Source organism: Chenopodium album, chromosome 1, assembly GCF_948465745.1.
Source record: "Chenopodium album chromosome 1, dcCheAlbu1.1, whole genome shotgun sequence".
NCBI classification, from domain to species: Eukaryota; Viridiplantae; Streptophyta; class Magnoliopsida; order Caryophyllales; family Amaranthaceae; genus Chenopodium; species Chenopodium album.
The window spans coordinates 18,633,023-18,647,454 of record NC_137834.1 but is presented as its reverse complement, the minus strand read 5'-3'; the positions used below and the strand labels follow the sequence as shown (position 1 = coordinate 18,647,454).

The window sequence follows — 14,432 nt, the reverse complement described above, 5'->3', positions numbered from 1 at the left end:
ATCAATTATTTGTAGAAACTAGAATCATGAAAAGATGGAATTACTACAAGAAAAAACCCAAAATTAAGACTTTATTAGCAAATCTAAAAATTAATTTACAATCAAGATAATTGAATTTAAACATAATTTACACATAATATGGTTAAGTGACTTCACCAACACGTTTTTAGGCTCTAAAAACCATGAAAATCAAGTTTTAAACCCTAATTTTCTTAACAAAATAAATATGAAATTTTATTTCATAATTTAAACATGATAAGACTTATAAATTATAATATTTTATAATTCATATACATAATCAAACCATAATAATAACAATTTAACAATAAAATTTGACAAAGATTGAAACTTGAATTAAATGACAAAAGAGAAAAAAAAAAGGAGTGAGAGCTGCGGACTGGTGCTGTACGGTGGTGGAGGGCGGCGTGGCAGCAGGGACCCCGATGGTGGTTGCGGTGGCTGAGCCAGCGGCAGCAGGTACAATAGTTTCGATTTTTTTTTATCATGGCAACGAAGTAAGAGGGGACGGTAGAGTAAAATAAATCTTGGAGAGGGAGAAAGCTTGAGGGTCTAAGCATTACAATCAGTCATGTCTTCACTCCACCTCCCCCTTAAACTAGTTTATTGAGTACAAGACAACCTAAAACCAAAACAAAACAACTGAAAAAACCATGAGCTTGTTTGAATTGCCACTAATACTGATCATCTTCTTTCTATCACCACTAAGAGTCATTGGATGGGGCCCATATAAAAGAAATCCACTTGAATTTTAAAATGAGTGGTAATCTAGGTAGTTTTGAATTTAAGGGGTGGTAAAATAAAAATAAAATTTTAACTGGTTGTTATTTTGAAAATGAATACATTTTTGGGTGGTTATTTAAAAATTAACCTAAAATAAATTATGTAAATAAATAATCATAATTAAATATTCACATAAATATGTTAAATGATAATTTTGAGTTTCACAAAATCATGAGGGATTACAATCTACCCCTCTTAAAAGAAGTTTCGTCCCCGAAGCTTAACCCAAAATCCACAATTTCTCAAAATTATTCAAACTTTTGTGTTTTGTATTGTTGTAAATTGCTTGCCTCTCAACATGTATATTCAACAAACTGAACTTATACTCGATAAACTTGTACTTGGACAAAGTTTACATGCTTTTATAGCATGCAAACACAACAATATTGTTCAATAATAAGCAAAATCATGCAAACTTAAGCAATAAATAGCATAACTGAGGTAAAAAGTGCAAAACTACATCGCTTTTTACCCCTCTTAAAAGAAAAGAGTTACGCCCTCGTAACTCACCTCATCAAATAACTCGGGATATTTCTTTCTCTTCACTTCCTTGGCCTCCCAATCAAGTAGTCTTCTCATACTCTTGGTTAGACCAAAGGACCTTCACTATCTTCACATCTTTGTTTCTATTACTTCGTACCTTGTGATCTAGGATTTTGACTGGTCTTTCTTCATAAGTTAGAGACTCATCTAGTTGAATCGTCTCCAGTTGCAGCACATGAGTTTCATAGGGTACATAATTCTTCAATTGGGAAATGTCAAACACATCATGCATTTTCTCGAACTCCATTGGCAAGGCCAACCTATAAGCCACTTTTCCCACACGTTGTAGCATCTCATATGGCCATATATACTTGGCACTAAGTTTCCCTTTCTTGCCAAATTGCATCACGTCTTTGTTGGTGAAACCTTTAGAAAGACCTTGTCCCCAACACTAAACTCATCATCCCTTCTCTTCAAGTCGGCGTAGCGCTTTTGCATATCTTGTGCTGCCTTAATTTGTGACTGAATCAATCTCACCTTACTCACCATATCCTCAATGAAATCTTTTTCCAAAGTAACACGTTCACTGTAATCATTCCAGCACACTGGTCTTTTGCACTTCCTTCCATACAATTCTTCGAAAGGTGCCATCTTGATGCTCATATGGTAATTGTTGTAGGAGAATTCAATCAAAGGTAAGTGATCCTCCCAACTCCCTTAGAAATCACAGGCATAAGCTCGCATCATATCCTCCATGGTTTGGTTTGTTCTCTCATGGTTTGGCCATCTGTTGCAAGATGAAAGGCAGTGCTCATCTTTAAGGCAGTCCCAAGGTTTTCTTTCACCTTTTGCCAAAACTTAGACAGAAATGTCGAATCTCTATCTGACACTATATGCAAACGAACCACATTCTTCACATAAGTACTTGCCAACTACTTCTTCTTCCATGTCTCCTTGATTGAAATGAACATCGCTGACTTAGTAAGTCTATCCACAATCACCCAAATTGTGTCATTCTTAGTGCGAGTCTTTGGCAATCCTATCACAGAGTCCATGGATATAGGATCCCATTTCCATCCTGGAACCTCCAATGGTTGCATTTTTCCCATGGGTCTCTTGTGATTTATCTTCACCTTCTAGCACTTCAAGCACTTAGATAAGAACTTAGCAACTTCCCTTTTTCATATTCGGCCACCAATACAACTCCTTCAAATCCTTATACAACTTATCTCCTCCAGGGTGAACTGAGTAAAGTGTGTTATGGAACTCCTCCATGATTATTCTTTTTATATCATCACACTTCTGTGGTATGCAGCATCTCGCCTTGTATCTTTGACTCCCATCTTCATTAATCTTGATTCAGTCTCCGCACCACTAGTCACTCGATCCCTAATATTCTGAAATGACTCATCCTCCACTTGTTTTTCTTATCCTCAAATATGGATGGTTGAATCGTCAAGGCACTCAATGATCCTTCTAACTCCCCTTGATTGACGACCTTAAGGTTTAATCTCCTCATATCTTCACATAATCCATCAGCCACAATCAAATCATTGACATTATGACTAGACTTCCTACTAAGGGCATCTACTAAAACATTCGCCTTTCCCTCGTGATACTTGATATGGACATTATTGTCCGTGAGGAACTCTAGCCATCTACTTTTCCATATATTCAAGTGATCCAGGGTGAAGATATATTTCAGACTCTTATGGTATATTGTTTTTGCCTTGGTTCTCTTTATATATAGAACCAAGTTATATATAGAACCAAGTTATAATGAGAACCAAGGATATAATAAGAACTAGGAAATAATCTAGGCTCTTAGATCATGTTAATCAAATAGTCAACATGCTTCCCGTGTCATTAATGGCATTTTCGTAATATTTCAACTTTACAAAGTGATTTTCAGTTTCATTTCTAAAAAGTAAATGAAAAGTTAGTAAAAGTAAATGAAAGCAGTCATAAAGTAAATGAAATTGCCTTAAAAGATAAAAAACTGGAAAAAAAGTTTTACCATTTGCAAAATTACGAAAATGCCATTAATGAATGCGAGTGAGATGTGAGCCGTCAGATGTAGCGTGATTAAATGCTGAGATTGGTTCCTAGTTCCCATTATTCACCTTGGTTCTCACATGATCTCAATTAGACATATATAAATTATGTACTATTACAAAACATAATCCGAAATAATTAAATGTGCATACTATCAAAAGTTATGCTAAACAGTCCCTTCACACGCATGACCCATGGTATTGCACACACCCACCATCTCCCAGTACAACTCATTAAGACACTTCCGAATTCCTAGACTACTTGGTTGTTCAACCATATTCTTGTAGGTATCCTACAACATATACATTATATGAAAAAAAAATTGTTACAAAAAATTACCAACAACTAACATAAGGTAAAGGTTCATATTCTTGAACATTAAAGCAAATTTAGCCAAAATGCTTCCTACTTTACCCAAATTCTATATATCTTATCAAATGAACTCTTTCTTTCTCATAACATGCCAATATTACATAGTTAAGGTGGCTATAGCTTGAAATCACATGAAAAGAGCACTTAAACACATTTTAGGACGCATTTAATCCAAATTCAACAAAATAAGGCCTATATGACTTCTACTTCAAAACACGTCTAGGGCGAAGGCAACTTCAAGCTTGGATATGTGTATCTAAGTCTCGTGATGGATGTATGGTATTTTGAAAAAAGGCAAGTCTTAGAAAGAAAGAATAAGCTTCTAGCTTTTAAAGAGAGAATAGAAAGATGAGTGTTGATTGAAAACGGGGAAATACGACCCTACGTAGAGAGAAAAACGACCGAAAACAATTAGAAAAGAGTTAGAATTCAAATCGGAATAAAATTCTTTTCGACAAGGCAAGATAAAAAGCATCGCGGCGCAATAGGACCATTGCGGCGAGATGGAAACAATTTTTTTGCGGATTTTATTTTTATCATAACTTTTGATTTAAAAGTAGAAATAAGTCATATAATTTGTCGTTATAAAGATCTTGAAATATAGTTTCCAACTCATTTAGAATCAGATTAAAATATTTTACAAAATAAAATATATGGTCAGTTTTGGATAGAGTTTCGTATTTCTTTCATATATTTTTTTTGTTATAGCTCGAAATTAATATTATAATATATCATTGAAAAGATAATTCCAAGATATATCCAACCTTATAATATTTAGATAAAAATTTTGAGACACAAAAATGAAATCTGATTGTATTTGAACGTCTTTTGTTTCGAGTAGAATTAGGACTTTCAAAAAGAGAAGTTTTATTCAATTTCAAATTCCTTAACCTTATCTTTTCAAAAAGGATAATTAAGATCTTTTAGAAACTCATGTAAGCTTCTAATTGATCCTAATTGGTTTATAAATATAATTAAGATTAATGGACCCTCCACATGATCATTGGGTCGCACATCAAACTCATTTAGACCTAGTTTAGTATTTTGACCACAACTTCCTCATTATTCATCGGCATTTAGCTTATAATATATCGTTGGAAAGGTATTTTCAAACTCCATCCAAATACATAATTATTGGACCCATATCATGGACCAAATTAAACTAGACTGGATGTTTTTCATAAACAAGGCGCAAAAAGAAACATTTTCGAAAACAGAATGAATTATTTTTATTAAAATAGAGGGATTCACGAGACTTTTTCAAATTTTACCTCATTTGATAATCAAATGACGTGAAAAGTATTCATCACTGGGTTTGGTTTTTTTGGAGAGACATAATCAAGTGTCTATAGAAGCCCCCACTTTAACTGAGTTTAGAGAAACATAAATTTCGAAAACAAAAGTCAAAGTAGAGATAAGGACAGAGAATGATTCAGAACGTTCTGCGATCCTAAATCATTCTTTGCAACACTGATACCTGCAAACTAGCATTAGTTAAACAGATAAGAGAGTTAGAAACGCGTATCTTGCACCGTCAAGAACACGTCTCTGGAGTAATCGATTTCTGTAGCTGCATTTTGTTGTGACAACCTACCTCAAGCTAGGGAATGTCATCGCCGAAGGTGAGTGCTTGTAGCCATCTTCAAATTTTACTGTAACAATCTTCCTCAAGCTAGGGAAAATTGTCAAAGGCGACTGCTTGTAGCCATCTCCAGTTCGTTTGTGACAATCCTCCACAAGCTAGGGAACATCGTCGAAGATTGATGCTTGTAGCTATCTTCTATTGTTGTGGCAATACTTTTCCACGATAGTACCTCGCCATCGTAGACAATCTCCTCTATAACTCAGGACATCGTTGAAGATTGCTGCTTGTAGCCGTATCAAAAATCTTGTTTATACCTTGACTTGATTATTTGATTGACGACCTTCCATGTGTCAAGAATCCTATCGCAAACCACCATGTCTTGAGCGATCCACTGAATGACAAACTTCCACGCCTCGGGAATTCTTTTTGTGAACCACTACATCTCGAGCGATCCATTGGATGACAGTCTTCCACGCCCTAGGAATTATTATCATGAGCTTTTACGCCTTGAGGAACTCACAAATGAATGATGAAAAATTTCATCGCCTCGGGCAACATGTCGTAGACTCCTTCGTCTTGAGCAGTCTTCTGAATAATGATTTTCCACGCCTTGGGAAGCTTAATAGTTTAATATAGTTTCCACGCCTTGAGAGTACTATCGTGAGCTTCTACACCTTGAGTAGCTCGCAAGTGAAATTCCACTAAGTACCCACGCCTTGGGATGCAATCACCAACTTCTACGCCTTGATAAGTGAGTATCAATCAATAATTTTTCTTCGTCTTGGGAAAACTTGTCCGATAATTATGGTCACTTTGCCTTGAGAAATTTGCTGTGTGATTCGTCCATGCCTCAAGACACAATCAATTTTTTTTTTAAATCAAAGTTGTTTTGTTTGTCAACCTCCACATCTTAGGGAATGTTGTCCAAGATCACTATGCCTTGAGCCGTCTTGTCAAATTTTCTATCTCCACGCCTTGGAAGTTATAGCTTCGCATGTCTTTGAAAACTTGCGTCTTTTGCCTTAGATCTTTGTAAAGATCTCTTGTCCATCTGGGACTTAGTGTACCTGCATCTATGTTTTAAACTATAGGACTTTGCTTATGTTTTTCTTAGGGTTAACCTATGGCTTGCTGTTTTTGACTCATTGTGTTTGACTTGAGGTTAACTCAAGGTCTAGTGTATTTGACTCTTTATGTGACTTAATGTGTTTTGACACGTGTGTAGACTCAACTCGATGCAATATGACATGACTCATTGTACATGACTCGTGTGTGCATTGTGTTTATGCTCGTGCGACTTAAAATGCAGAAAAGCAAAAAAATTTCGTAATTTTGTGGAGGGTACCGACTTTTTCCCGAAAAAGAAAGTCGTAAAAAGAATTAAGTGTAGAGTTTTTGCGGTGCATGTTAAATGAGCATAGTCAAATGTATGCGTTAATATTATATCTTATGGTGCAAGGATTATAACATCCTACACTATCCTAGTTGATGACTCGATGATGAAAGTATTTGGGTAACTTAGGCGCAGAGGCTAAGTAATTCATACTTTGTGATGCAATGATGACAATGAGTGATGAATATTTCTAAGATGCCAAGGCATGCTTCAACGTTGTGTTAAGATTTCATAACAAAAGGTTCCTAAGGGGAGTATTATTTGGTCATGTATATGTGATGTGTGTAAAAGTGACATTATGTCTAAGATGTAAAGGCTAAGGGCGTGGAATATATTTTGAGAAGAGTCAAATGATGGTGACTCTTAGGCTGGGTAGGCTAATGAAGATCAAGCCCCCAAGTTTAGCTCTAAATGGATAGGGATGAACATTGGATATTCCTTGATATGATCATGCATGAATGTAAATGTGAATGTGAATGTATGAATGCATTTTTATTACGGTCGTACCCCAATGTGAGGTTGCCTACGTATCCGCTAGGAATCAGGCCAAATGTAGCTCTAAGCAAACCTCGCACAAGTGTGTGTGTATACCTCAAAGTGGTCTTTTAAGGGTTATAATGGGGTTAGACTAAAGGTTAAAGAAGAAGGGGATAAAGGCTCAAGACCTTAGATAGGCCCTCAAGGTGTGTAACCTTGCTTTTGAATCTTTGTATTTGTATACTTGAGGTTTCTCACTTTTGAACTCTCTTTTGTTTATATTTTTAATCTCTCATTTTTTCTTTTGCATTTTTTTTATTTTGATAAGTGTGGAAAATCCCGATCATGCAGTCTATCACTCACTTGGCTCACTTGACATTCATGTTTCTTAGGCACGGTACCGAGCACTCGATAAGAGACGCAATCTGAGACGTGCTCATATCAAAGACATGTTCATGTCAATGACATTGGAACACTTGCCCTTTTGCACACTTTTATTATTATTTGCTCTTTGAAATTTTGGTAAAATCACTCAAGATTTTTGGCTTTGAAAATTGCATAAATTGTACACTGTCCCGTCCCAAAGTTAAGTGGATGTGGGTTGAAAAAATAAAGGTCTATCGTTAGATGAAGCTCAAAGTGATTTATCAAGAAAGGATTATATATTTGAAGGATGAAGGTGATACGATATGGCTACAAGGGTGCCTCAAATCATTAGTATACCTTGTGCTTAGTTTGACATGGATTTTTTTTAAATACAATGCAATGATCATATGTAAAGAAACAAATGCTCATTTTATTAAAATGGAAAAGGATAAACAACAAACTCTTAATAAATATAATGAGGTAGATGAGGAATGCTTATGCTATACCTATTGGGGAAAGGAGGAATAAAATAAAAAAATTAGAAAAAAAGGTCACAAAATCTTGTCGTTGAAGCTCGCCTCGTGTCTTGTGCTCTATCATCATTTGGTCTTCTTGCCAGCTGGAGGTATGTAAAGCTTGTTATTATCGATCAAATATTATATGGCCTCTTTTAGCTTCCAACAACTCTTGGTAGTATGCCCCCAACCTTGATGGTACTTGCAATGAGCGTTAGAATCCCAGTTGGGTGACCTATTTTCGGGTGCTGGATCTTGAAGAGTGATAAGTCCTTTGGCATGGAGTCGATCGAAAGCAATATCGTAGTTCATCCCTATAGGGGTGAATTGTTTCCTTATATGCTTTTTAGGTTTTTGGTTATCCATGGCTAAGACTTCGTTAAGGTCAAAGGCACTAACATTGTTACTAGAGTAGGTGTTTTCAGAAGAATAAGGATTGTCGTTCTTCTTTCCTTTCCAGCCATTGTTGTTACTATAGTTAGTAGCTTGTTGTTGTGCAAGATCATCTTTAATGCCAATGCCTAAATTATAGATAGCTTTTAAAGTGTTTAAATTGCATTGATATTTCAGGTGCCTTTGGTACTTGTCTTGGAGGTTCTTGATGAACATCCTCATAGATTCCTTTTCAGTAGAAACTTCTACCATAATAGCAGAAGCTTCCCTCCACTTATTGAAGAAGGAAGTAAATCCTTTTATTTTTGTTTTAACATCTCAAGCTCCCTATGGTCAGTTTCAACTTGGATGTTGCACTTGTATCTATTAATGAAAGTGTTTGTAATAGACTCCTAGGAGGAGGTCTTCTTTTTTTTCTAGGGAGAAAAACCATTGTTGACAAAAGGGTTCAATATATAGTGAGAATACTGAAGGGAAGGCCTTCCTGTCAATAGCCTTAATGCTTATTATAGTCTTAAAAACTCTTAAATGAAAGTAAGGATTGTCGGTAGGCTTGAACTTAGGGATGTCATTGGCATTGAACTTATGTGGAAGAAGTTCCTTGTCCACTAAGACCCCTTGGGAGCTAATTCCTTGATACTTATAATCATTGGAAACTTTCATAAGGCTTTCTCCCATGCGCTCGAGCTGCCGTTGTTTATGTGGATCATTGACTTGAAGAGCGAGAGTTTTGAACATCTCGGTCAAGTTAATCATGTTTTGTCTCAACTCATCAACTTCTTGTTAGGTTTCCATTTTCTTAGCTTTCCTTCTTTGACGGATTGGTTTATCAAAGAGTAGTACTTGAATGAAGGTGTTGTCCTTTATTAAACGCCCTTCTCTCCTTGACCAAGTGCTGTGGAAAGGGAAGTATGGATACTTTTTGTTAATTATTTGACTCAAACTCGATTCAACATGAGATAGGTGGGAAGAGATTATGGAATATGAGGGGAGTGACATGTATGGTGAAATCATGGGGAGAGTGAAAAGATTATATAGATGGAGAGATGTTTAGGAATAGAATGGACCCCTAACTCAAATGACGGAAAAAAAAGACTTATGCATGGGCCTAAGACATGATCATGGTGACACATATACAAAGTGTTTTGACTACTGAGTGAAAGTGACATGTTTAAGACTCGTGTCATGACCATGTGACTAGAAATATGATTAAAGTTGTACAAAGACTAAGTTAAGAATTCATCTATGTACACTAAACTAGACAGGCTATGGTATTTAAGTCATAACGTTTTATATCTGACTCCAAATTGGACGAAATCAACTCCAAAAAATTAAAGATAAAACTTGGGGCTATGGATCGGATGCATAGGTTGTACAACTTGTAATTGTTTATAGAACTCCGACTATGACCAAAACAAGTTGATACTTGTGCAGTATACGGAAATAAAAATCCGGGTTGACTCAAAGGAACTATGACTCAATTTTAGGCATATTTATAAGCACAAATTAATTAATTAATTAATTAAGAAAAGTCTTTTAGTCATTTTTTAGTTTATTTAAGCATATTTATAATCACAAGTCAAACCAAACGGTTAGTTTAATCACATATAAATATGTACAAGCAAATAATGCACAAGTAGTCAAATAGTCACAACTAGAGCTGTTAAAAGATGACCCTACCCGAAATACCGACCTTAACCCGACCTATTAACCCGAAAAAAATGGGGACCCAAACCCGACCTAAATCCAACCCTAGACCTGAGTTGACCCAAGCATTTGAGACCCGAACCCGAACGTTAACGGACTTAGAGACGACCCGACCCAAATGTAACCCGTAAATTATTGACCTGAACCGAACCCGACCTGAACCGAAATTGACCCAAACCCGTTTTAACCCGTCAAAACCCGAATTCAACCCGACCTGTTCCTAACCCGACCCGAATTCAACCCGACCTGAATCAGCCCGACTTGTTATTTACCTGACCCAAATTCAACTCGACTTGTTACTGAATCAGTATGTATAGGTCGTTATCTCATGTTGGTATTGGAACGGAAATTGAATCCTAACTCTATTATTTCCATATTTAACTTTGAATTTTAAGAGGTTAGTTTCACAACATGTTTTTAGGGACGAAACATGTTTTTCGCAAATTATTGACTTGAACCGAACCCGAGAATGACCCGACTTGATTATAACCCGCAAATTATTGACTTGAACTGAACCCGAGGATTTGACCCGACCTAATTATTACCCGTAAATAATTGACTTGAACCGAACCTGACTCGAACCCGAGAACAACCCTAACTCGTTTAAACCCATAAAGACCAGAATTTAACCCGACCTATTTTTCACACGACCCGAATGTAACCCGACCTTTTACTAACCCGACCTAAACCTGACCCAAACCCGATAAGATATATGACCCGACGTGACTCAACTCAACCATGAACCAACCCAAACTCGACCCGCATATGTTATGACATTAACCCGTATTCACCCGACTCGAGATGACCCGACTCAAACCCGACCTGTTTACCCGAATTGACAGCTCTAGTCACAACATGATGCTATGAGTTTGCAACCTAACCATGGCTCTAGTTCTCTAAAGTTCAAGGATTAGGGTAGTACAAAAGGGTATATGGTTATGATTCTGGATGCATCGCGCGGAAGCCTTACCTTTTGAAGGGTTGGCGCGTATGGATGGGACCCCGCAAGTTAAACTTGCTTCCATGGTTTGATGAATTCATAAACTCGAATGTACCCTTCGTTGCAATGAGCGTTAGTTCGATTTGGTAGATTGAGCGTGAATTCCCAGTGGGTTATGACCATATGTAGAACACATATGGGTTTCAGAAAAGAGAGAAAAACTCAATCAAGAACTAAAATCGGCAAAACAATTCTAGAATCGGTCAAAGCAAGAAGGCAGACGTCTGGCTCGGTATTGGAAGAACATGGTGCAAGAAAACTGGGATCATCACGAGGTGATATCCCTGTCACACCGCGATGTTTCCATCGCATCGCAACAGAGCCATCGCACTGCGATGGGCTTTGTTCTCTCAGCGACGGTTCCTACATGCCTCGGCATGCAGTTGTGTTCTTAGAATTTTTCGATTTTCACAGCGTTTTTTCGATTCTAGTTGTGAAAGATGTTTCCCAAATTTCCTACGTGTAAAAAGCCTATATTTTTGACACATTACGAATGGTCTATCCAATGAGAACCTTTTATGCTTATTCCAATAATGTCAATCAAAATTATGCACATGAATACTTAGAACTTTTTGAGTCTCATCCACATATTCTAAATTATTGCCAAAATAAAATTTAGAAATTAAAATAGAAATCCTCCCCAGTGGAGTCGCCAAAAACTGTAGGGAATTATTTCAAGCATCCCACACTTGAGCCCCACTATGATCATACATTTAAGCATGGTGGCGTCTAAAAGGAAGGAACTAGAGCAAAAGAGTCACCAACAAGTTTTAGGAACTTGTAAACCATTCACAGGGTGAAGGTTACACCCCTTCATGATCCATGAGATAGCTAACTCCATAGTGGTTCGAAACCATGATTGGATATTCGGAGATAAAGGTACAAATCCAACCTAAAAGAGATTGAACTTGCCCTAAATAGGCCTCTACTTTATTCTTCTTATATTTATGTGCGCTTTCTGAATAACATACAATAAATATATATTAATCCTAAACCTATTTAATCTATGTTGGTTGAATATTAATGCACAAATAAACCTATTATTATTTCAAATTATTAATTATCTTATTAAGCGTGATTTCAAGTAAAAATTCCAACAAATCATCATCATAATAATAGGTCATGATCAAGCAATAAGAATAACATATTAGGCAACATAATAATATTGATACAACAAATCATCATCATAACGATATTCTCATCAAAGCATAATAATATTAGCAATATCCTAGCAATGATACTAACATGATTAATAACAAATCCTAGCATGTCACTAAATAATAAAAATCAAAGCTTTAGCCCTAACATGATACTAACATGATAGAAGAAATAGGAAGCAACCCAATCATGATACTAGAAACATACATGATATTAGAAATATTAGTTATTACCCTAAACATGATACTAGGAATCAATAAAAGACATCCTAACATGATACTAGGAACTAAAATATATAGTATAAACATGTTATCTAAAGAAATAAAATAATGAAATTACTCACTTTGTTGCTCGTATCTCTTTCTATCAAAACAACACACACGTTAGTAACTTCAATAAAAGTATTAAATCAGACAATTAATTAAATAATTGAAATAGGGATTTGGGACAAAACCCTTAGAAATTATCAACCTTTCACGTCTAGGGCAAAAGAAACTTTGAGCTTGGCTATGTGTGTCCTAGTCTCGTGATGGACATATGGTATTTTTGAAAAGGCAAGGCTTAGAAAGAGGGAGAAATAAAAAATAATCTTCTAGCTTTTTAAGAGAGAATAGAAAGATGGTTGTTGATTGTTAGTGATTGAAAACGGGGAAATACGATCCTATTTATAGAGAAAAATGACCAAAACCCATTAAAAAAGAGTTAGGATTCGAATCAGAATAAAATTCCTTTTAACGCGGCAAGATAAAAAGCATCGCGACACGATAGGACCATTGCGGCGCGATGAAAACTGTATTTTTTGCGGATTTTATTTTTCTTATAACTTTTGATTCAGAAGTCGAAATAAGTCATATAATATGTCTTTGGAAATCTATTGAAGTATAATTTTGAACCCAATTGGAATCAGATAAAAATATTTTGCAGAATAAAATATATGGCTGAAATAGTGGAAGGGTATCAGTTTGGGATAGAGTTTCGTATTTCTTTCATATCTTTTTCGTTATAGCTCGGAATTAATATTATAATATATCATTGGAAAGATAATTTCAAGAGCTATCCAACTGTATAATATTTAGATAAAAATTATGAGGCACAATAATGATATCTGACCGTCTTTGAACTTCTTTCATTTCGAGTAGAATTTGGATTTTCAAAATGAGAAGTTTTATTCAATTTCAAATTCTTTAATCTTATATTTTCATAAAGGATAATTAAGATCTTTTAGAAACTCATAGAACCTTCTAATTAATCCTAATTGGTTTATAAATATAATTAATATTAATGGACCTTCCACATGATCATTGGGTCGCACATCAATCTCGTTTAGACCCGGTTTAGTATTTTGACCATAACTTCCTCATTCTTCATCGGGATTGGGCTTATAATATATCTTTGGAAATGTATTTTCAAACCCCATCCAACTACATAATTATTGGACCCATATCATGGACCAAATTAAACTGGACTTGAAGTTTTACATAAATAGGGCGTGGAAAGAACATTTTCGAAAACAGAAAGATTTATTTTTATTTAAATAGAGGGATTTACGAGACTATTTCACATTTCACTTCGTTCAATAATCAAATGACGTGAAAAGTACTCATCACTGGGTTTGATTTTTTTAGGAGACACAATCAAGTGTTTACAACGATGTTTTTGCTATTTAAAAATAATTTTAGGCTTAGGGTTTTTTTTTTTTAATTATTTATTAATCGGGCTTAATTAATAAATAACTCAAAATTAATTAAAAAGGATTTGGGCTAGGATATGAGTTGGATTGAGTTTGAATAAATGGTTTGACTGAGTTGTTGACTGAGTATATGTGACTGAATATGGGTTTTAATCACTTTCAAGATTAAATACTTGACTCGATCAATAATGGCGGTGAAAGGTTGTTCATCATCGGGTTTGGTTTTGGGGAGACACTTTTAGGTTTCTACACCTACCCTTACCAAGAACAACATGCCCAATATCTAAAAGAATATGACAATGATCCAACAAAGGGAGAGATATAGAGCTTCAGTTGCCCATAATCTAGCAACCAAACTTCATTAATCAACCATCTATCAATCCTAGTAGAAATTCTATCAGCACCATGCCCTTTATTATTCCAAGAATAGAAAGGAC

The 14,432-nt window shown here is 35.6% G+C and overlaps 1 protein-coding gene across 1 annotated transcript; it reads right to left on the bottom strand.

Annotated features, from left to right (window-relative positions):
• Positions 1-1,363: 1,363 nt before the first annotated feature.
• LOC145629092 (uncharacterized) lies at positions 1,364-1,690 on the bottom strand. The gene has a single exon (XM_081681585.1). It carries the CDS (start codon positions 1,688-1,690, stop codon positions 1,364-1,366), a length of 327 nt encoding a protein of 108 aa, XP_081537711.1.
• Positions 1,691-14,432: the final 12,742 nt, after the last annotated feature.